Genomic DNA, 21,901 nt, shown 5'->3' on the forward strand with positions numbered 1-21,901 from the left:
ACTTAGTCAAACCCCTAGTGAGCCGCATTGAGCCCAGCGAAAGGGGAACAAAAGTGAACTCAAAAGACAACACATTCCCCTAGGAGGGAAAAGCTGTAAGAGAGAACCGAAGGATGGAGTTAGACTGAAACAAGCAGAAACAAAGATTTTAAATGAGAGAAAACACAGTGAGGTAACTATTCATCCTAGGAAGAAAAAGAGACAAAACCAAGCCAACAGAACAAGTTGTAAAAAAATATTTTATGAATCCAGTTGTAGTAAGATGGGGGCCTGAAACGTAAGTCCTTGTATCAGAGGCCTGGTATGAAACTTAAGACCTGAACTAAAATAATGGTCAAGACTTTGCTAACATAAAGCAAAGTTAAGCTGTGCGCAAGAGGCAGGCCCTGCTCACAGAATCTGGCAAGAAGAGGGCTGAAGCTGCAAAAACACACATACCTAAAAGGTACTGCGTACAAGTGATGTAAATACATGCCAGGACAGTATCAGAACACTCCAGCATGAGCACATTCCACAGAGATAACAAGGAAAAGGCTGACCCATCCTAAAGACGGGTAGGAGGGTAATATGATAGAGTTGTTTTGTTCGAACCAACATGTACAAGGTGAGAGGCGGCACCCTAACACGTAGAGGGGTTGTACCTCAATACATTGGGAGTGATGTGTAACCTGTTTGTATCTGTGTATAAAAGTGTCCCCCTGAGGATTTGTCTTTGCCCGGCCCAGGGGGCTGTGGAGAGTCCCGCCACTGACTGAGACAGTCCATTGTCAGGGGGCACATATTCGTAGTATGTCCTATAGAGTTTACGGGAAACTATTACTGAGCTTCATCTGACAATAAACCTGGCTGGCTGCCTTCGTACCTTATCGGAGTCTGTGGTCATTGGGGGTTCTCTCGGGGTCTGCTGTGTCGGTGTTCTGCGCAGAGCCAAGGCAGCACGCAGAGGGAACACACACATGCAGCCGACTGCTATCAACATTGAACAGAGCAGAGCACCACACTGTTGAGATGACATTGGTGACCCTGACTGCTGATCTGGTGAGTAAGCAAGCTGTCCGCTGTAGGAATCGCGATCTAACATGACAGAAAAGCACGAGCTAGGGAACTCCCTTATCCCTGCCCTTCAAATCCCCACAGACTTTGATAACTTGTGGACCCGCTGGGTTGCTAGCAAAAGAGGTCCATATGAATTTCAAAAATATAGCGGGGAAGAAACATGGAATGAAATTTGTAAGGCTAGGGCAGAAACTGTAGCCTTGAAATGTAAAATATTGCAAACTATAACCGTGGCTGTTAAATAGATTAATAGAATAGAATATCAGAGTTGGAAGGGACCTCCGGAGGTCATCTAGTCCAAGCCCCTGCTCAAAGCAGGACCAATCCCCAATTTTGCCCCAAAACCCCCTAAATGGCCCCCTCAAGGATTGAACTCACAACCTTGGATTTAGCAGGCCAATGCTCAAGCCACTGAGCTATCCCTCCCCCCTTAACTTAACTAATGGTTAAGACAACATGCCACAAAATTGGCGGGGCATGTAACAGAAACAAAGAAAGTGTTAAAAGAATCAAAAGATGCCACAAAGCCCTGGACTGCTCTCACTCTCCTTGCGGGGCGGCAAGCAGTCCACAGACCGCAAGCACAGGAACAGAATAAAACATTGAAAACAGCTGTAAGTACCTACAAAAAAGAGATGTGCCGTCCCCTGTCATAAATATTTGTGGTCAACAGCAGGCTTCAGGTAGCTACCCTGCGCCTGAAGAACGGAGACAGAAATGGAAAAAGGTGGCCCAAGTAAAATTAAAAGATGAAATGGGGTCCACTGCATTGCAACCACCACCTTATAATAAAAGCCAGGTTCCAGTTAAACTTAAACTGAGACCTAGACTGGTGCCTGTCAGAACAGGAGAAGTAAGTGCACAGAAGGAAAGAGCAGCAAACAGTTTTTTCACTGAATTGGTAAATCAGATGAAGGAAAAAAATGGAACAATTCACAGAGCACATTAGGAGACAGGAGCTGTGACTCGATCACAGGGGAGTGAATAAAAAAGAATTTCAAAGTAAAAAACTGAAATGAAGCTGGTTAAAACTGAGAATTGATGGAATTGCCCAAAAACAGTTAACTGCAGCAAAAAAGGGCACTCCCGCTGTCCATTTGGCATGCACACAGAAGCAACATACACTGGGGGAACAAATTCAGGTTTTACAAGAGCATGTAACTACCCCCACTCTCCTCTCAGAGCCAGGATAAAACCCCAGGGTGGGGGTTCCCAACTGCTTTAACTGACTGAACCACACTCCTTGCTCAGAGCTAAACATGTAACCTTCTTTCTCAAATATTTTTACATACCAGTTAAGTTTTCCTTTATATCCTTTCTCAGTTTGCTAAACTTGCTGCTGCTGCCTGTACTTTAAGATTCCTTCTTGGCTCAGGTCTCACTACCTTCCTAGGTTGCTCTCCCCTCCCCTCCTCTCCTCTCCTCTCCTCACTTCTGCGCTCTCTCTCTCTCTCTCTCTCTGTGTTAAAAGTGATAGTTTTTACAGAAACCTCCAAAAGATAAAGCAATTGAAAACAGAACAAAACAACAAACAAACACAGAGAAAATAAGGTAAAAACTTTACATTAAGTAAATCCAGTAAATTAATTATTTTAACCCTTCAGGAATGCAACAGCTGGAATTACTCTTGACTTCCTTGACGATATGGTTTCCATGCAATGGGAATTCAGACTCTGCTTCTAATCCTAAATACTAACTAATATTTGAAACATGGGCTATCCTTATTTCCATATAGCAGAGTTTTAAAATAAAGTTAATATAAAATAATGGAAAATGCCTTAAGTTACTAAATTAATACAACAAATTTTGCAAATAATATTAATTTTATCAATTTTTATTAAAAGTTTTAAATAACAAGTGTGATGGGGCAAGGCCGGATGGCTATAGAAAAGTAGTGGGAGATATTTGTTTAGCCTGGAGCTAATATAGCTCCCTGGTACCAGGATAAGTGAAATGGCAGCTGCTCCAGATCAATTAAGACACCTGGGGCCAATTAAGAACTTTCCAGAAGGCAGGGAGAATGCTAGGTTGATTGGCACACCTGAAGCCAATCAGGGGCTGGCTGAAACTAATTAAAAGCCTCCCAGTTAGGTGGGTGCGGATGTCAGAAGCTGTGGGAGGAAGTTGCGCTGTTGGAGAGACTGAGCAGTACACACCGTATCAGGCACAAGGAAGGAGGCCCTGAGGTAAGGGTGAGGTGGAGCTTGAGGAAGTGGGGGCTGCTGTGGGGAAGTAGCTCAGGGAATTGTGTGTGTCATGTTTCTAAAAGGTCAGCTACCATAGCTGATACTATTAGGGTCCCTGGGCTGGAGCCCGGAAGAGAGGGTGGGCCAGGGCTCCCCCCTTTGTCGCCCCCCCCTCCCCCGGATTAATCACTGAGACTGGGAGACAACAGAGACTGTGCAAAGGAGGATAGCTTCTCCTTACCTCCCTCGCTGGCTTATGATGAAAATGGCTCAGTAGACTGTGACCTTTGTCTCTAGAGAGAGAAGGGTTACGTGGAGGGTCACAGTGAGCCTCTGAGGCTAGCGAAATCCGCCAGGAAACGTGGGACCCACGGAGACAAGGACAGAGCTCTGTCACACAAGGTAATAACTTGCTTATTTAAATGTTTAACCCTTTTGTTTATTTTGTATTTTTGTTTGTCTTATTTTGTATAGTTATAAATAGAATTCTGGCACCATTTGTTTTTAATTGCAAGTTAGTCCTGTATGTCATGTATGTTGTCTTGTGGTGTGTGTGTGTCACATGACTACTTTTTATGGGTTTTATTTTGTTGCAACAAAAGTCAATTTTATGCCCTTTTAAAGAAAATATATAAGTGGTACCATACTATATTTTAATATTATGGTTGGGGTATAACCTTTGTGATATTATTGATACCATTAATACTAGTTGATTAGAGTGTTGTTGTAGTGTCACCAATGATACAATGGATACAGAACATAAACTGTATTAGAGTTCTCTGTCTGCACCTGGCCTTTCCTGTCCCTAAAATGAGCTCTTTAGGCAGGGTCCAAGCCTCTTTTTATAGTTCAAGCACATTGTAGGGGATACAGGAAACCAATAATAAAGGTAAAAATACTGACTTATGCATGGAGACTGGAATCAGAATACCCGCCAAAGCCATCCGTCCCATCTGCACTTCCTTCTAACCCCAGAGCGTTACTGTGTGTGACAAGAACGAGAAGTACTTGTGGCACCTTAGAGACTAACAAATTTATATGCGACTGCAAGGAAATGTGATAGGCTTCAGTTTTCTAAGGAGTCCTACTTTAAATATAAAGGATAGCCTACCACCTCAGGAAGGGAAATACTTGAGAAAAGGCAGCAGCACGCAGAGGTGTAGTTAGATTGTGTGTAACAGAATGGCAGTGTTTTTCTGAACCATCTTTCCCAGGCTGCAGGTCTTATTCTGCTGAGAAGGGGTTAAGTGGGTTCTTCTGACTCAGAGGCAGGTGACTAATTACCCTACCTGTGTATAAAGGTGGTGGGAGGGGCTCCCTGCTTATAGAGGATTGTGGCTGGATAGTGCTTAGGTAAGAACCCTATGAGCACCCAAGTCTGGAGAAAATAGCTTCTTCTAGGCTTCGTTAGTAAAGCCAATCCAGGGAGGGGGGGAGTGAGTGTTTGTGTTTAGACAGCATGTGGATTTTGTTTTAAATGTAGTTTGGGAAGGATGCCTGCTTGCAGTCAGTAACATAGTGATCTGTCTGCTAAGAAACTGTATTTTCCTTAATTGCTTGCTTCTCACTCCTCTATCTGAAATCTACTGTAAGATTGCTTTTTATGTGCACAATATATGATAGCATAAAAAACTACTATAATGAAGGGAGAAATTGGCTTTCTGATTTAAGAAGACCCCTCTGTTTGGTTGCTTGTAGGCTCTACTACAAGGAGAGGGATGTCTATCCATTGAACTGTCCCCAAAATTAGAGGGTTTTTTATGAGATTAAAAAAAACATTTTAAAACTCAATTTTGGCATGATCTTATAGTAAATTAAAGATCTGAGAAACTTTAATGACAGGCACAACTTTGGAAAGTGAAAATGAAAGGCTTGCACAAGTGCCACCCTGGAAGGCTTTGAAAAAGAAACCAGTGCCAACATAAGCCTAACAAATCCCCTGCAATGGGATGTGAATGAGGACAAACAAGGTTCATCTTTATAGGAATGGGCCTTGCACATATTATTATAGATTAAGGAGGAATAACAGTGCAGGGGAAAGAATCTGAATAAAGGATTTTGTCAAGGCAATCAAAAGACGAGAACTCGGATCATTCCACAGGCCATTTAGTTCCTGGAATTATTCATACTGGACCTTTGTGCTCTAATCTTTGTACTTGGAGAAACTTAGATGGGGGGGCTTTTTTTACATATGTTTTTTAAATTGAATGATTGGGTTTCTTCTTGTTAATCAGGTACTCAAGTCTTGAAAGTTGGTCTTTTCAGATCTAGAAGCAGGTTTAGTGGAATTTTCAAATCCTGCTAAGAGATTTATTAAGCCGCTTTAAAAAATCTCAGCCAGAGCCTCTTATAAACTTGCATTGTAAGCAGATGGGCACTTCTTGAATGTGTGTGCAACTAGTTGTAAAGAAAAGTTGTACAAGGGATAGCAAAGCACTAAAGTACAGAGAGGATATTAGCTTGTTCGAAGTCCAAAATTGAGATGGTCAAGTTTAAAAAAACCCCACCACAAATTCTCCAAATAGTAGGATTATTAATATTGGCCAATGGATAGCCATGTTGCTCATCATTGGCCTCCTGCTACTAGCCCCAAGATATGGGCCCAAACCAAAACCCTGGAGCCAAACAGGTCTGAAGTTTATGGAAGTCTGATTCAAATCCAAACTGCAGAGCTGGTCTTCATGGAATGGATTAAGCCTAATCCTGCCTCCCTGCACCATCCCTGGCCCCGCCAAACTGGCTTTCTCCCAAAATACATTTTGGACCTGTAAATGCATAGACAACACTTCCTTTGTTCTGTGGAATCCTGTACTCTTAACTGGCTTAGTGGGCCGTGTGTGTGTGTGAGAGAGAGAGAGAACACGAAACACTGGACCTGTATCCTCAAGCCACTGGGATGTACTTTGACTTAAGCCAATTTTTACTTTGGAGGACTCCTGAGGATTATTATAATCATTATATTGCCTGGATATACTGTAGGCCAGGATACTCAAGCAGTGCACACCTAGAAAAGCTTCTCCATCACAGTCCAAACAGAGCCTTTTTAAGCACTGCACAGATTCTGCTACTGCTGTTGAAAGAGCTGCCAAGCATACAATGAGCCTTGCTCTTACCCGGCTCTGTGCTGAAGAGCAGTCTACCACTTGAGGCTTCATGCCAGAAAACTCACTTTCCCTGATGCTCCTCCAGCAACTGCTGACACCCTTCTATTTTGTTTGCCTGCTATTGATTCACTGAGAGGAGGAGAGGAGAAGGCCACGGAGCCTTACAGTCAAAATTTCTATCCTGGCATGAGAGAAGAGAGGTCACTCAGCATTTGCTGCAGGCAGGAGTTCTGAGCTGGCCTGCCTCCTGCTGGCCACACACCCTTCCTCTGTCTTTGCACATCATGCTGTATCTGCACTGGCCTCCCCCCAAAAATTGGAAACTAGCCACATTCCCTCAGAAATGGCCAGTGTTCTAATGCTTAAAGATGGTAAGATACCCTCTGAACAGTTGTTAAGGCTTGTGTTAAGCTGGGATTTCTCTCTCAATATTAGAGTTCAGGAAGTTACCTGAAACCAATCTGCTCTTTTATTCCACTTTGACATCTCTCTGCACCATCTGTCATGCATCTGCAATCTATTTTCAGAATGGAATACAGCTGGTACTGGTTGGATGGATCTGGGCAGTGGATTGAATATGGGAAACAGGTGAGCTTGTGTTCGACTGACGTCCAACACTCTGCGCCAGTCAGCTCTGAGTCATTCTAGATGTCACACAGATATTCTCTCAGTGCTCTCAATGTGCACAGGTGTATTACTGTATTCTCAGGTGTGCCTCTGTGTTTGTTGTTCCTCAACATTTCATTAATACTCCATGGAAGCTTGAGGAATAGCTCTAAAAATTGGTGTATTTTTCTAGGGCTGGTCATGTAATTTTGGTCAAAAACTGTTTTTTCTTTTCAGCTAAAGAAATTGCGCCATGAAAGATATTGGCTTTCCAAGGAAAATGTTGATATTTCACGGAAAACCGAAAGCAAGAAAACCAAAATACGGCACTTCGATTCAAAATGGCACCTTGGGAGTTATCGTTTGAGTGTTCCCATTCTCATTGTGGGCTGGGCTTTCTGGATGCACTACATCTCCTATGATATGCTCCTTCCTCCCCACCAAAAGAGGAGAGAACGGGGCATCAGCGGTGATGTAGTCTGGCCAGACAGCCTAATCCATAGAAGAAAATGGGAGTATAAGGCACCCAAGCTACAACTCCCAAGAGGCCCAGCAACACCCCTTTGAATCCAAAATATTTTGGGTATTGATATTTTGCTGAAAAGTTGAAATCTTCTGCAGAAAATTAAGGAAAACAAACCAACCATTTTGGTGAAAATTTTCCAGAGGGGAGAAACTTATATTTTGATCTGCTCTAGAATTTTCTGTTACACAGCCCCATATCCAGTTTCTGCATTCAGAAAAGATTCTGCCTTCTCATATCCTTTCACCTTTGCTTTGCACTGTAGCTCTATGGAAATCCTAAGGTCTGTAGCCTGACTTCCCTTTTTTCTATAGAATACTTTCAATCTCTTCTGAACATGATGGATCTATAGCTGAGCTATATCCACTAATCTGTCACAGTGGGCTTATAGCTGGTCCTCTTGGAACTCTGCATGGGACCAAAGAAAGGGAGAGTTTTATGCTGTTTCTCAGGAATAGTGTTGGCATTTGTAAGCACTGTTTCAAGCAAAATCTGCAACAGATCTTCAGCTGATGCCTATTTGGCTCCTCTTGAGTAAATCCTTTCGATCTCTTGTGCACTAATTCAACCTTAAACCAGACTAATAGTAATTGGAAGGAGCGTATTTAGCTCTGCTCAATGGTAGGAGGAAACATGCCAAACTGACCTAATTTAAAACAATCATTGACTTAATGAAAATGAATAGATTATAGGCTAACCTCTGCTCTGTTGCATACATACAATGCCATTGGAGCCAAAGGTCCATTTGTGATGGGTGTAATTTTCCCATGCTCTCATTCTATAGCATTCAAATTATTGTGCTGCCACAGTAACTTCTGCGGATCTGGAGGCTGCATTTCTAGCGGACCGAAAAGGCACTGTATTGTTTCAAGCTGGTTCTCAGGAGTATGAGATAAACTTTCAAGGTAAGATACCTGCTTGTTTAAAGTTTAACACTTTACAACATGATTGACTTAAACAGAGCTTCCTTCATACAAAGTCTCTCCAGATGCTGTCTGCTGACAAGTAGACTAGTGAGTGAACTTTCTATGAACTCTGGGACAGCCACTCTCATGCAAGCACAAAGGGGAAAGTAAAAGAGGAGAACTGAACATTAAAAAGTGGTGAAGATGCGAAAACGAGTGGATATTATCGCAGACTAATTATGGTGAGGGAAGGCATAAAGGATGCACCCAGGGTAAGAGTCAGTTGTGGGCACTAAGGTGAAAATGGAAAGAACATGAACAGCAAATCCAGAGAGATCTTTGTGTTTGTGACATAGATAAAATATTGTGAAATAAATTAAAAGTTCTACTGGCTTTCCAATGTCTCGAAAGTATTTGGTATCTGACACATGAACAAAAAAGGGTGTGTGGCTCCCAAAAACGCACGTGCACGTAGAACACCTCAAGTGCCATAGTCTGTGTTTCACTACAAAGGTGATAGTGGTGTTATAATGCTTATCTGTCAGATCAGTACAGGATAAAAAAAACCCAGCAAACAAGCGGGAAGCTTTTGTTTAAACCCTAAGGAACAATCCCGTACTGTCAGGAAGAATGCACTAGCTAGATGACCTAATGCGTCTTCCTCTTTTACTCCGTATAATTCCATAAGCAGAAACCTAGATGGTAAGAGGAACTGCAGGAAAACTGAGGATGGTGATCTAGCACTACATCTAGTCAGATTTCCCCCGTAAAGTCCTAATTACAGTGAAATAGAAGAACTGGAAATGGGTCAGAATAACAAAAAAGGGCTTCAAGTAGGAGTAGAACAGGTGAAAGAGTGACCCCAACCTGTGAAGCACTGAAGGCCAGAGGCGGAGCAATACATAGCTATACTAGATCTTTGTTTAAATAAACAGAGTTCCCAGATGGTGAAGGTTCTTTAACTCCTGCCACATAAACATTTTTTTTTCTTTCAAGATATGGTCCAGATAAACTTGTACTACCAAACTCGGAGAAAAGTCTGTAGGTGGCCAAAGTTTGTGTTCTTCGGAGGCAGAGACAAGAGTGAGAGAAGGTACTGGCGAGTGTGCTCACTACTTACTTTTTCATTTTATTGCCAAACCGTGCCCTACATGGAGTGTCAGTTCATAGGGAAGCCTCTGGCATACGATAGTTCACTTGAGATATGTTTTGCTGGTTGGGTTAATGCTAGGCTGTGTTGTGGATGTGATGGTGAGTGTAGGTTCCACAGCACCTCCAGGATGTAGGCTTTGATGGCACTCTGTGGTGACTGATGGCTTGCAGGTAGCTGGAGGAGTTGTGTACTCTCTGCTACTATTGGTAACACTATCTCTCTGTTGCTGGAGCAAGCATCTATTTGTTCTTTAATGTATGTGACCAAAGGAATGAAATTATTTTCTTCATACAAAAGATAGGAGCTGGGGAATGCCACTCTGGAGAACTAGGATGGAGCTGTAGAATGCTGTCCCTGGAGGCCCAGGTATGCTGTGATGTGCAGCCAGGTTCCCTTAAAGTGAACCATACACACGGATTTAAGGAACTTCAGTTAATCTGAGGAAGTTCCAGCATGTGGGTCAATAAAGTTAGGGATAGGGAATTGAAAGCATTATTGGTTCAACAAAATTTTGGACTTCAGCTGGGAGAACAAGAGAAGTGCCTCTTTTCTCTTTACACAAAACAATTAGCTTCTGGAACTCATTGCCACAGGATATCATTGCAGCCAAGAATTCAGCAGGATTTAAAGAAAGAATTTATATGGATAAGAATAACCACAGTCATATTAACTAACATCAAATAATTGTATTTAGGAAGGACTATTTAACACTGAGAAGCAGGAGAGTTTCACAACTATCTGATGGAAGTTAGAATAATTTCCTTATGGACTCGTTATACTATAACTGTCCACTTCAGTTTCTTGTACCTCCTTCTGAAGGTACAGCATAGTGGGCTAGACAGACCACTAATCTGATCTGGCATGCTACTTTGTGTGTGCATAGCCCAGGCGAAGAGAAAGGGGTAACATCCTAATTTCCCAGGGGTTCAAACAGCTATTGGAACTTGCTCTGGAAGCATTATGTGAAGTGACGTTTCAACAGCTTTCCTACCCATTCTACCTCCTCTTAATTGTGCTGCCTGACTCTTACGGTACCCTTTATTCTCTCTGGCAACAAGTTACCTCTTGCTCCTATTATAGTCTGTCACTGTAATATGCATGAATTGGCAACTAGCGTTACCAAGATAAAACAGGTTTCAGAGTAACAGCCGTGTTAGTCTGTATTCGCAAAAAGAAAAGGAGTACTTGTGGCACCTTAGAGACTAACCAATTTATTTGAGCATAAGCTTTCGTGAGCTATGCTGAAATAAATTGGTTAGTCTCTAAGGTGCCACAAGTACTCCTTTTCTTTTCAAGATAAAACAGTTAATGTGGCTTGTGTCTCCAAGACAGCGTTTAGAGCTGACTGAAGCTCCAGAGCAGGATAATCAGTGGGGAATTACCGTAGGCTCACTGCTATTTTTTTCTTTTGTTTGAAAACAGCCAGTTGGAAACTACTAATCCACTTCATCTGTTTCCTCCACACTGGGACCAATTGGCACTGCCTGACATAGGGTACAAGGTACTCTTTGACTTGTTCGCTGTACTCAGGAAGAGATCTTTCCTATACTGGTTCTTGTGGAAGGTAGACTACTTGAAATGCAACCCTCAAACTCAAGAGATGAGGTTCATGTGGTGTTTCCAGTGACATGTGCAAGCTGGAAATATACAGTTGGCATGTTTAACATAGACATGTCCAGTGGGAAGCTAATTAAGACCACCAGCTCATTCCACGGGAGTGCATGACTGAACAGCCATCAGATCATAATGACTTTTAGGTCACTACTGACTTGATCTGGACTCCAACTAATCACTTAGAGCTAACTCATAGAATATCAGGGTTGGAAGGGACCTCAGAAGGTCATCTAGTCCAACCCCCTTGCTCAAAGCAGGACAAATCCCCAATTTTTGCCCCAGATCCCTAAATGGCCCTCTCAAAGATTGAACTCACAACCCTGGGTTTAGCAGGCCAGTGCTCAAACCACTGAACTGTTCCGTGACGCTCCATAGCTCAGTGCAGATTTTTTTTAATCCCCAGCAGTATTTTTCTTTAAAAATGAACACTCTACAGAATTTCATAGTGAGGGGGAATTCTGAAGATTATCAAGTCACGTAAAAAAATATTATAGAGACACTTACATTGCTTTCCTCATTAAAATGTCTGCCACTATAGTTGCAAAGCTATTTTTAAATAATTTGCTACAGTAAAGTCAGTATTACTTTTTAAGTGTGAAAAGACCTCTAATAGGTAAGAGTGGGCTCCGGGAAAGTTTGGACTATAGTACTACTTGCTTTCTTTTTGGAAATTTGACCAATTTAAAACACACACTTGCACACGTGGGTGAGACATACTCAAAAATGACTAGAACTAAATGAAAAACTTGAAGAAAATTCATTTTGAGTTGACTCAAACATTTTGATTCAAAACTCGAGAAAAAAATTTGGTCTCAATTTGATGAAATTAAAAAAATCTTTGGTTCAAATCAAACTTTTCTTCTTTTCCAGTTCGGGGGGGGGGGGGCAAACTGAAAAAAATCAACTATTCACTCAGCTTGAATTGTGAGTGTAGTTGCAGGGTAGTTCCATCTCTAATGCAGTGTGGTTGGGTGCGTCCTTTTGTGAAAGGACTGGGGAGTGCTAATTGAAAACACTTTAATGTCTCGATTTCTGTTGTGCTTATTGTTTTTAGTTGGTGGAGCTGAGTGACACTACCAGCGAATACAAGGAAGTCAAGGACCTATTTGAGAAGACAATGAAAAATTATAGAATCTGCAGATTGCAGAGGATTCAGAACCCATCACTTTGGCAAGTTTTCCAGTGGTTTGTATCCATTTTATTTCATTAAAAAACCTCAGTGTTCTAGACTGAGCTCAATAAGTTTATGAAGAGGATGGTATAATGGGACTGCCAACGATGGCATGTGGCCCATCGGTGACTGCCAGTAGCAAAAATCCCCAACTGCTAGAGACAGAACACTAGATGGGGAGGGCTCTGAGTTACTATAGAGAATTCTTTCCCAGGTATCTGTCTGGTGGGTCTTGCCCACAGGTCTAACTGATCACCATATTTGGGGTCGTGAAGGAAGTTTCCCCCAGGTCAGATTGGCAGAGACCCTGGGTGGTTTTCACCTTTCTCTGCAGCATGGGGCATGGATCACTTGCAGGTTTAAACTAGTATAAATGGTGAATTCTCTGTAACGTGAAGTCTTTAAACCAGGATTTGAGGACTTCAGTAACTCAGCCAGAGGTTAGGGGTCTATTTCAGGAGTGGGTGAGATTTTGTGGCCTGCCATGTGCAGGTCAGACTAGATCACGGTGGTCTCTTTTGATCTTGAAGTCTGTGACTCTAACTGGGTGCAGCAGAGCAATCCTGATAATTCTAGAGTTTGTTCTCTTTCTCACTATGTGCTGATGATTCTCACTACCTCTAATCAAGAAGAAACTATTCCCCCTAAATACCATAAAAAACAACAACAAAATCACTCTGCACTTAGTTACATATGTGGATCTCCCAATTACACTGATGGGATTGCATGGGTATATTTGTGGGCAGAATTTGGCCCTTAAACATCAGAACCCTAAGACGGGGGAAGTACTTGCGCTAAATCCAAACACTTTTGCTCAAAGAGATGTTTCATTGGAGTACCCTGGCTGAATCAAAGAACAGCAGCAATGAAGAGGAGAAGGCAGCACAGCAATTGGACCAGGAAGACAAGATTGATCTGGCAAAATCTACCAGCAACAAATCCTAATGGTAGCAGAGTTGGATGATGTGAAAATCTTTATGGAAAACACAAATCTGAAATTGCAGAGCTTTCAAGGAAGATTTGAAACAGTAGAAGTTTGCATTAGTGCTTCAGAGGCTCTTGATTTATTTATTAACCTGCACACGAACATCAAAGCAGATGTGACAGTTATATTAGGAAAAAATGAAGATCTGAGAACAGAAGCAGGTAACCTGCAGCTTTTGGGGAAGGGTGCTTAATAATGTAGAAAGCACAACTGCAAAAGCATGTGTGCAGCAGTGTTCCTAGATGGGAGCAAGGCCACACTTTGCCCTTTAGTCTATTGTCCCTATCCCTGTAAGAGGTGAGTGTGTTTGTGTGATGGAGTGGCTGTAGCTTGCATAAGCTTTTGTGGGTAAAAAAAACCCATTTCTTCAGATGCATCTGAAGAAGTGGGTTTTTTTACCCAGGAAGAAGTGGGTTTTTTTATCCACAAAAGCTTATGCCCAAATAAATCTGTTAGTCTTTAACGTGCCACCGGACTCCTCATTGTTTTTGAGAACTGACTGGTTCCCTTAACTATTCACTGCCAGATGTTCTAACTTTCAAGTCTTGGAAAGAGACGGAACTTCTGTAAAATGTTGTATTTTGGTGCAGTCCAACTAACCTCCAAAAACACATAATTGGCTTTAACAAAGCTTCTTTCTCATTAGTATAATTATTGGGCTGATAATTATAGCCTGAGCTATGAAGTCCCAATCTGGATTCAGAACCAAATCTTAAACATTCCCGAAATTTAGGGTGTTCGGGGCTCAACTAATCATAGACAAATAATTAAGCTGCTGAATTCAGATCTGAATCTAGATCAGAAACCAAACACCGCCCACCAAACTTTTGGGGGGGCAGGGAATTGGGGGGCTGAGGATGTTTATGGGGTGCAGATGCAGTGTTCCAGTTCAGGCTTCAACCTGGCATGAGCAAGAGTTTAAGGTGGAGGGGGGCAAGGAGAGGTGTGGGGAAAGAACTGTTGCAGGTTTTTTAACAGACATACATGGATTTCTGCTGGCTAATTTTAAGTGATCAGCAAATAATAGCTGTCTGAAAAGACAGCAAATCCTTTCTTATGCTAAAACACTCATTCTAGGAACAGTAAAACTGATACAGAAGCAGGCTCTATATTCCTCCCTATGGCTTATTGAACCTGAGAACTTAGTTAAGATGGCATTGTACCCGTTCATCAGTACTTGTTAGGGTTCCAGAAGTGACCACCTCAGGCAGAAAAAGTTAGAGGCAAGCAGGAAAGTTAGGATTTCAAATAGCTGGATGGAGAATGAGAAGAGCTACAAAAACAGAGGGTATTGTGTTTCTAGCTTGCAAATCAAACATGAAGAAAAACCGGCAACCCTTGATGTGCCATATGAAAAGTTTGAGGATAACTAAAGTGAGGCAGTTATGCTTTCCTCACTCATTTGATTGCCACTCAAATAAGATATAGGGTAGGTCTAAGCTACTGCTTAAGTCGATCCCTGAGCAACGTATGTTAGGTGTGGACCCCCCCCGCACCGAGCAACACCAGTTTTGCACTGTCCACACTGGCGCTAGGTCAGCGGGAGACGCTCTCCTGCCAACATAGCTCGCGCTTCTCACCGAGGTGGAGGAATCATGCAGACAGGAGTGCGCTCTCCCATCGGCATTGCGCTTCTCCACCCGACGCTCTACAGCAGCAGAGCTGCATCGGTGCAGCTACGCCAGTGTAGCGCTGTAGTGTGGACTTGCCTGTAGAGTGGGGTATTAGAACGTCTTTGGGACTGGAACTGTCTTCCTGTCTGTGTATGTACAGTGACTAGTGAATGTGGGGAGTTACCATAATGTAACTAACAAAAAGGAAGGATCTCTACCAGTCTGAAGCTATGCGTGTGGGATACGACTGTTCCTTTAATATGCGCCACACCAAGGTCAAGAGCCTTTTTAGCCAGGAGGGACCACTGTGATCCTCTAGGCTGACATTCTGTAGAACTCAGGTGATAGGACTTCCCCAAAATAATTCCCATTTGAACTAGAGCATATCTTTTTAAAAAGAAAAAAATCCACTCTTGAAATTGCCAGGTATGGAAAATCCACCACAACACTTGCTAAAGTGTTCCGAAGGCTAATCACCCTCACCGGTAAATTTACACCTCGTTTCCAGTCTGAATTTGTCTAGCTTTGACTTCTAGGCGTTGGATCCTATAATACCTTTTTCCATTATCTTGAAGAGACGATTATCCAATTTTTGTCCCCCATGTAGGTACTCATAGACTGTAGCAAAGTCAAGTCACCCATTAAGCTTCTCTTGTTAAACTAAGTAGACTGAGCTCCTTGCACCTATCACTATAAGGGCACGTTTTCTAATCTTTTAATCATTCTTGTGGCTCTTCTCTGAACCCCCTCCAATTAATCCACACTCTTCTTGAATTCTGGACACCAGAACTGGATACAGTATTCCAGCAGCGGTCACTCCAATGCCAGATAGAGGTAAGATAATTTCTCTACTCCTACTGGAGATTCCCTGGTTTATTCAGCCAAAAATTGCATTAGCTTATTTGGCCACATCATTGAACTTCAAACTCCTGTTCAGCTAATTATCCACCATGACTCCCAAATCTTCTTCATAGTCACTGCTTCCCAGGATAGAGTCCCCATTCTGTAAGTGTGTCCTACATTCTTTGTTCCTAGATGTATTCATTTACATTTACCTGAATTAAAATGCATATCGTTTGCTTGCGCCCAGCTCACCAAGCTATCCAGATTGCTCTGTATCAATGACTCGTCCTCTTCATCGTTTAGCACTACCCCAATCTTTATTTGCAAACTTTATCAGAAATGATATGTTTTCTTCCAGCTCACTGATAAAAATGTTAAATAGCAAGGGCTGTGATCAGTTTCCCTGAGAGATCCCACTAGAAATGCACCTACTTGCATAATGACAGGTTTCAGAGTAACAGCCATGTTAGTCTGTATTCGCAAAAAGAAAAGGAGTACTTGTGGCACCTTAGAGACTAACCAATTTATTTGAGCATAAGCTTTCGTGAGCTACAGCTCACTTCATCGGATGCATACTGTAGAAAGTGTAGAAGATCTTTTTATACACACAAAGCATGAAAAAATACCTCCCCGCACCCCACTCTCCTGCTGGTAATAGCTTATCTAAAGTGATCATAGAATCATAGAATATCAGGGTTGGAAGGGACCTCAGGAGGTCATCTAGTCCAACGCCCTGCTGAAAGCAAGACCAATCCCCAATTTTTGCCCCAGTTCCCTAAATGGCCCCCTCAAGGATTGAACTCACAACCCTGGGTTTAGCAGGCCAATGCTCCAACCACTGAGCTATCCCTCCCCCCCAAAGGATGGGGGGGGGGAAATAGCTCAGTGGTTGGAGCATTGGCCTGCTAAACCCAGGGTTGTGAGTTCAATCCTTGAGGGGGCCATTTAGGGATCTGGGGCAAAAATTGGGGATTGGTCCTGCTCTGAGCAGGGGTTGGACTAGATGACCTCCTGAGGTCCCTTCCAACCTTGATATTCTATGATTCTATGATATGCTCGTTCATGCAGGTGAACGAGCCTCTGACAGTGTGGCTGATGTTATTAGGCCCTGTGATGGTGTCCCCTGAATAGATATGTGGGCACAGTTGGCAACGGGCTTTGTTGCAAGGATAGGTTCCTGGGTTAGTGGTTCTGTTGTGTGGTATGTGGTTGCTGGTGAGTATTTGCTTCAGGCTGGGGGGCTGTCTGTAGGCAAGGACTGGCCTGTCTCCCAAGATTTGTGAGAGTGTTGGGTCATCCTTCAGGATAGGTTGTAGATCCTTAATAATGCGTTGGAGGGGTTTTAGTTGGGGACTGAAGGTGACAGCTTCACTTTAGGACACATCTCTCTATGCTTTCTAGCATGGGGTCTGTGTGACCTTGCTCAGCTGCAAAACTCTGGCAGTTAGCAGTTGAACAGCCTTTCCAGTGAATTCATTTGCAAATTGGATACTATTAATTTAGGCTTAAATAGAGACTGGGAGTGGCTAAGTCATTATGCAAGGTAACCTATTTCCCCTTGTTTTTTCCTACCCCCCCCCCCAGACGTTCTTGTTAAACCCTGGATTTGTGCTGGAAATGGCCCACCTTGATTATCATACACATTGTAAGGAGAGTGGTCACTTTAGATAAGCTATTACCAGCAGGAGAGTGGGGTGGGGGAAGGTATTTTTTTCATGCTTTGTGTGTATAAAAAGATCTTCTACACTTTCCACAGTATGCATCTGATGAAGTGAGCTGTAGCTCACGAAAGCTTATGCTCAAATAAATTGGTTAGTCTCTAAGGTGCCACAAGTACTCCTTTTCTTTTTGCACCTACTTGATAATTCCCTGTTTACAATTACATTTTGAGACCTCCCAGTTAGTCAGTTTTTAATCCATGTAGTATCTGACATGTTAGTTTTGTATCATTCTAGTTTTTTAATCAAAATGTTGTGCAATACCAAGCCAATCCCTTACAAAAATTTATTACAACAATGCTTTACTTTTATCAACAAACTTGTAATCTCATTCAAAAAATCAATTTAGGTTGACAGGATTTATTTTCCATAAACCTGTGTTGGTTTGCATTAGTTATATTATCCTCCTCTAATTCTTTATTAATTGAATCCTGTATCCCTGAAGCTGAACTGAATGGATACCAGGAGGATTGGCATTAGCAGCAGAGCTGAGAAAGGTTGATCTATGGGTTACATGCTTTATGCCATAGCTGAACAGAAGTTGTATTCAGCTGAGTGGGTTCCCTGTTACTGTTCCTCTGATGTGTGTGAGATGAAGACTTGGGTTCAGAAAGAGAGTTCTGATCTGATTTTGCTATTCTGGTTTCAAATGCCACTATAACCAGTTCAGTCAGGGTACTGGTGGTGGCATTCCTTCCCTCATCCATTAGGAAACTTAAAAAGCTAGAAATCTGATATTAAGAAGCTGCTCTGACTCCTTTTGTTCCATGGGTTGTTTCATTTGTCAGGAAGTCCTGCTGGCCTTTTGACTTGATTGGCTTACTCTTAGTTCAAAATAGGAGACCGATTTAGAGGACTGGAATGCCTCAGGCAGGCTTAAACCGTTACTCAAAATGTCCTGAAATTGGGGATCTTCATTGCACTGTAATGGTATGCTTGTGTGTGAATGCATGCATGTGCACACACATGCTGGTTTTAAAGTACACTCTTTCTTTTTAGATTATTGCTACATATCTTTAGTATAAGGAAGCTAGGGCAAAGGATGAGGAGACTTGCAACAAGAGATCTTAGCAGCAATTCTTGTGTCATGGTCTCTTCTCCACCCCACTACCCTCCAACATCCTCTTGAGGTTTGTTCTTCTGTGGTGACATTTCTTTCTTTGTACTCAATGTGTTATCGTACTTCTGTTCTTGCTGTAGAAGTTTCTAGACTGAAATGGAACTGGCAGCCTCCTTGCCTTATATTGTCTTGACTGGTGACCTCCTTGCTTTCTGGTAGGTAGAGCCATAACACGTAGCATAATGGATCTATTGGATAATGTGGGAAGAGGAAAACCAGGGTAAACCCACTTACTCTTCAGTGTTTCTTTTGTTCCGCTTTCCAGGTTTAAGGTCTAACTGGAATATGGCTGAAGCAGAGAGGAAGATTGGAAACCTCGTTTTGCCCTGACATAAATGTTTTGGGGTTTTTAGCTTTGCTCTGATCTTGACACATTTCTATCACTAGGCAAAAGGAGCAGATGAGGAAGACAAACAGAGGAAAAGATGTGGATGAGAGGCTCTTATTCCATGGAACAAGTACATCCCATTTGCATGCCATCTGTGAGCAGAACTTTGACTGGAGAATTTGTGGGACCCATGGAACATTATATGGAAAAGGTATAGAGGCAGTGTGTGTACATATACCATTATATATCTATATATATAAAATCTGTGTGTGTGTGTGTCTGTGTGTTTGTTCCTGGAATGTAATGAAACAGACTCAAATTAATACTGCAGAAGTCAACTTCCTACATACTGGGCCTGATTCTCTCTTGCCTTGCATCTTTAGTGGTCACTTACACCAATGCAGAGTGAGTGCAAAGGTTATTGAACTGGCATTTTACATCTACTTTTTACAGGTGTAAATGACTACTTAAAGTGCAGAGTAATATCGTTTCAAATTTAAAAGATGTGTTCTATCCTTCTGAACTCAGTCGTGTTATTTTGCTCAGTTTGAAAACTCCCACTGATTTTAATGGGATTGTATTTTAATATTAATGGAAGTTAGTCAGGCATATCAAAGGGCATGTAGAATGTGTGCTTGCTTTCTAGCAACACTTTTTGCCTGTTTATGACTAGTTTTTGTGTTGGTATTTAGAAATATTGAAAGGATCCTTGCTTTCAGGTAGGGGTTCAGTGAATAGTTAACTGTAGAAGGGCTTGTTGGGTTCTGTATAATATTTTCAGAGCAACCTTATCTGTTGGAAGCTCCTGATTTGAATCCATAATTTCTTAACTTTAACATTTATTACTAGGTTTTTATTGCACATCACTTTAAAAACTCTAGCTTTGTCTTCATGGTTCATGATGTCTCAAGATTCCATTGTTGGAATATTAACCGCAGAATTCATAGCCGACTACTATCTGCTAGCTTGTAGAAAAATTGATTGAGAACCCTCTTGCAGAAGCTCTTTTTCTTAAATCCAAAGAAATAGAAGTTTGCCAAACACTGTTGAGGCAACCATGTGCTTTAGAGCTGAGTTTCTCAACGACTGGTCTGTGGACCGGTGCCAATCCCTGAGATCTCCCTGATACAGTTAAGGAAGGCAGCAAGCCATCCTTGGTATCAAAAAGGTTTAGAAACACTGCTTTAGATGCTGTTCAAAAGGCCACCTCCTTCTCCTATGGTAGTTAATAGGAGCTTGGATATTGACTGGGGCTGGTCAAAATTTTTGATTTTTTTTTTCCCATGGAAAACTGGGGTTTTGACAAAATGAGAACTTTTGGCAGAAAGCGAATTCTTTTCTCTGAGGCTGTGTCTATGCAAATAGAGCCTATGTCGACTCTGCCAATGAAGCTGTGCACCCTAGTGTAGACACACCATAAGCTGACAGGAGTTTTTCTGCTGGTACTGTAACACCACCTCCCTGTGTGATGTTAGCTATGCCAACAGAAACACTCTTCTGTCAGCACAGTGGCATCGATACTGATGATTTTGTCAGCATAGCTATGTCACGAGATGATATGGGTTTTTTTTCACACCCCTGACCAACATCGTTATGCCAGTATACATTTTTCAGTATAGGCCATGCCAAAGTTTTGCATTTTTAGTTTGTTTTGATCTGAACAGTAAAAGTTTCCCAGAGGGAAGAGAACTACTTTCTGACCAGCTAAGGTGTGGTCTTCATACAGATTTAATACTGACATAACTGTCAGTCAGGGGTGTAACTTCATTTCCAAAATACCAGCACAACCCCTAGTGTGGACACAGTTATATAAAATATTATTATACCTATGTACATGTGTCCATACTAGGAGTTCTACTGGTATTTGGATAAAAAGGTCACATCCCTGATTGACACAGTTTACCAGTATCTTATACTGGTACAGTTTGTTCCTCTTCTAGTACAGAAATAAGCTATATTGGAATAAGGTACTGTTGTACCTCTAAGTGCAACCACGCTACGGGTTGGTGCTGGTTTAACTATACTAGTCTACACATAGAAGTTGAACTACTTTAACTATACAAGCTCCACTGCTGACTTAAGCAGGCACAGGATGCAGTCCATGAAGTAAAACACATTAAAAAGCCAAAATAGTTGCACTAGTTAGTTAACTAACTTACTGACTATGGTGCAGAGCTTTGGCTGATAGAGGGTGTCTTAAAAAGCATGATTAGATATTGACCTCATTCATCATAAACATAATGTATGAGTATATGATTTAGGAGACCTCTAGAGTTACCTGGAGGTACATACAGTGTTAAGGGCACTTGCTGAAATACTATAAGCTAGAGCATCAACTGTTACGGCAGTAATAGATACAAGCATAAAATAAAGTCTACAGAAATCATTCTTATCTTGGCTTTTTTTTGTTCTTAGGAAGCTACTTTGCCAGAGATGCTAGTTATTCCCATCAATATTGTCAGACTGGCTCTAGTTCCAAGACCATGATCGTAGCTCGCGTGCTAGTTGGAGACTTTGTTCAAGGAAGCAATAACTACCTTCGCCCTCCACCCAGACCTAACAATCCAAACAGCTTTTATGGCAGCTGTGTGGACAGCCCAGTGAATCCCTCCATTTTTGTCATCTTTGAGAAGCTCCAGATTTACCCAGCATATATAATAGAATATGCAGAAGGGTACAGCTGTGTGATCTTGTAATGGACAGCAATACCCCTTTCCTACACTGAGACAGTCAAATGATTTTACATATTTCCTATTTTAAAATATATTTATTAGAACTACTGTCTGTGTGTGTCTGTGTGTGTGTGTTACAAAACAGTTTGAAATGCAATGAAACAGAAGTAGCCAGTCCCATCATAGATTATTGGCACTTTGATATATTAATTCTCCATATATTAAAAATACAGAACTCAAAGAGTTACTCCTGTACTAAAGGGACAGGAGCTAGGGTCTGGAGAAGAAGGGAGCCTGTTTCCCA

The 21,901-nt window shown here is 41.9% G+C and overlaps 1 protein-coding gene across 2 annotated transcripts; it reads left to right on the top strand.

Moving 5' to 3' along the window:
- The first annotated feature begins 3,179 nt into the window (after positions 1 to 3,179).
- Positions 3,180 to 21,647, top strand: LOC311514560 (protein mono-ADP-ribosyltransferase PARP12-like). Of its 2 annotated transcripts, XM_084617130.1 has the most exons (9): positions 3,180 to 3,242; positions 3,540 to 3,644; positions 6,874 to 6,934; positions 8,260 to 8,380; positions 9,377 to 9,473; positions 10,956 to 11,034; positions 12,202 to 12,332; positions 18,985 to 19,136; positions 21,341 to 21,647. In XM_084617130.1, exons 3-9 carry the CDS (start codon positions 6,875 to 6,877, stop codon positions 21,619 to 21,621), a joined length of 921 nt encoding a protein of 306 aa, XP_084473256.1. In that variant the 5' UTR covers positions 3,180 to 3,242; positions 3,540 to 3,644; position 6,874; the 3' UTR covers positions 21,622 to 21,647. The 2 variants fall into 2 exon arrangements, with proteins under 2 accessions (XP_084473256.1, XP_084473255.1); XM_084617129.1 differs by lacking the exon at positions 3,180 to 3,242 and having other exon boundaries at positions 3,422 to 3,644.
- The last annotated feature ends 254 nt before the right edge of the window (positions 21,648 to 21,901 follow it).

This window comes from Lepidochelys olivacea (assembly GCF_965140295.1).
Source record: "Lepidochelys olivacea isolate rLepOli2 genome assembly, chromosome: 1".
In the NCBI taxonomy this organism is placed as follows: domain Eukaryota; kingdom Metazoa; phylum Chordata; order Testudines; family Cheloniidae; genus Lepidochelys; species Lepidochelys olivacea.

What these genes read in the sequence shown, in the direction of transcription:
- LOC311514560 (XM_084617130.1), top strand. Translation starts at nt 6,875, where the DNA reads ATGGAATACAGCTGGTACTGGTTGGATGGATCTGGGCAGTGGATTGAA. An exon ending in AGAGACAAGAGTGAGAGAAG is followed by an intron (nt 9,474 to 10,955) that starts GTACTGGCGAGT and finishes GTTTGAAAACAG; the next exon opens with CCAGTTGGAAACTACTAATC. An exon ending in TGGAACATTATATGGAAAAG is followed by an intron (nt 19,137 to 21,340) that starts GTATAGAGGCAG and finishes TTTTGTTCTTAG; the next exon opens with GAAGCTACTTTGCCAGAGAT.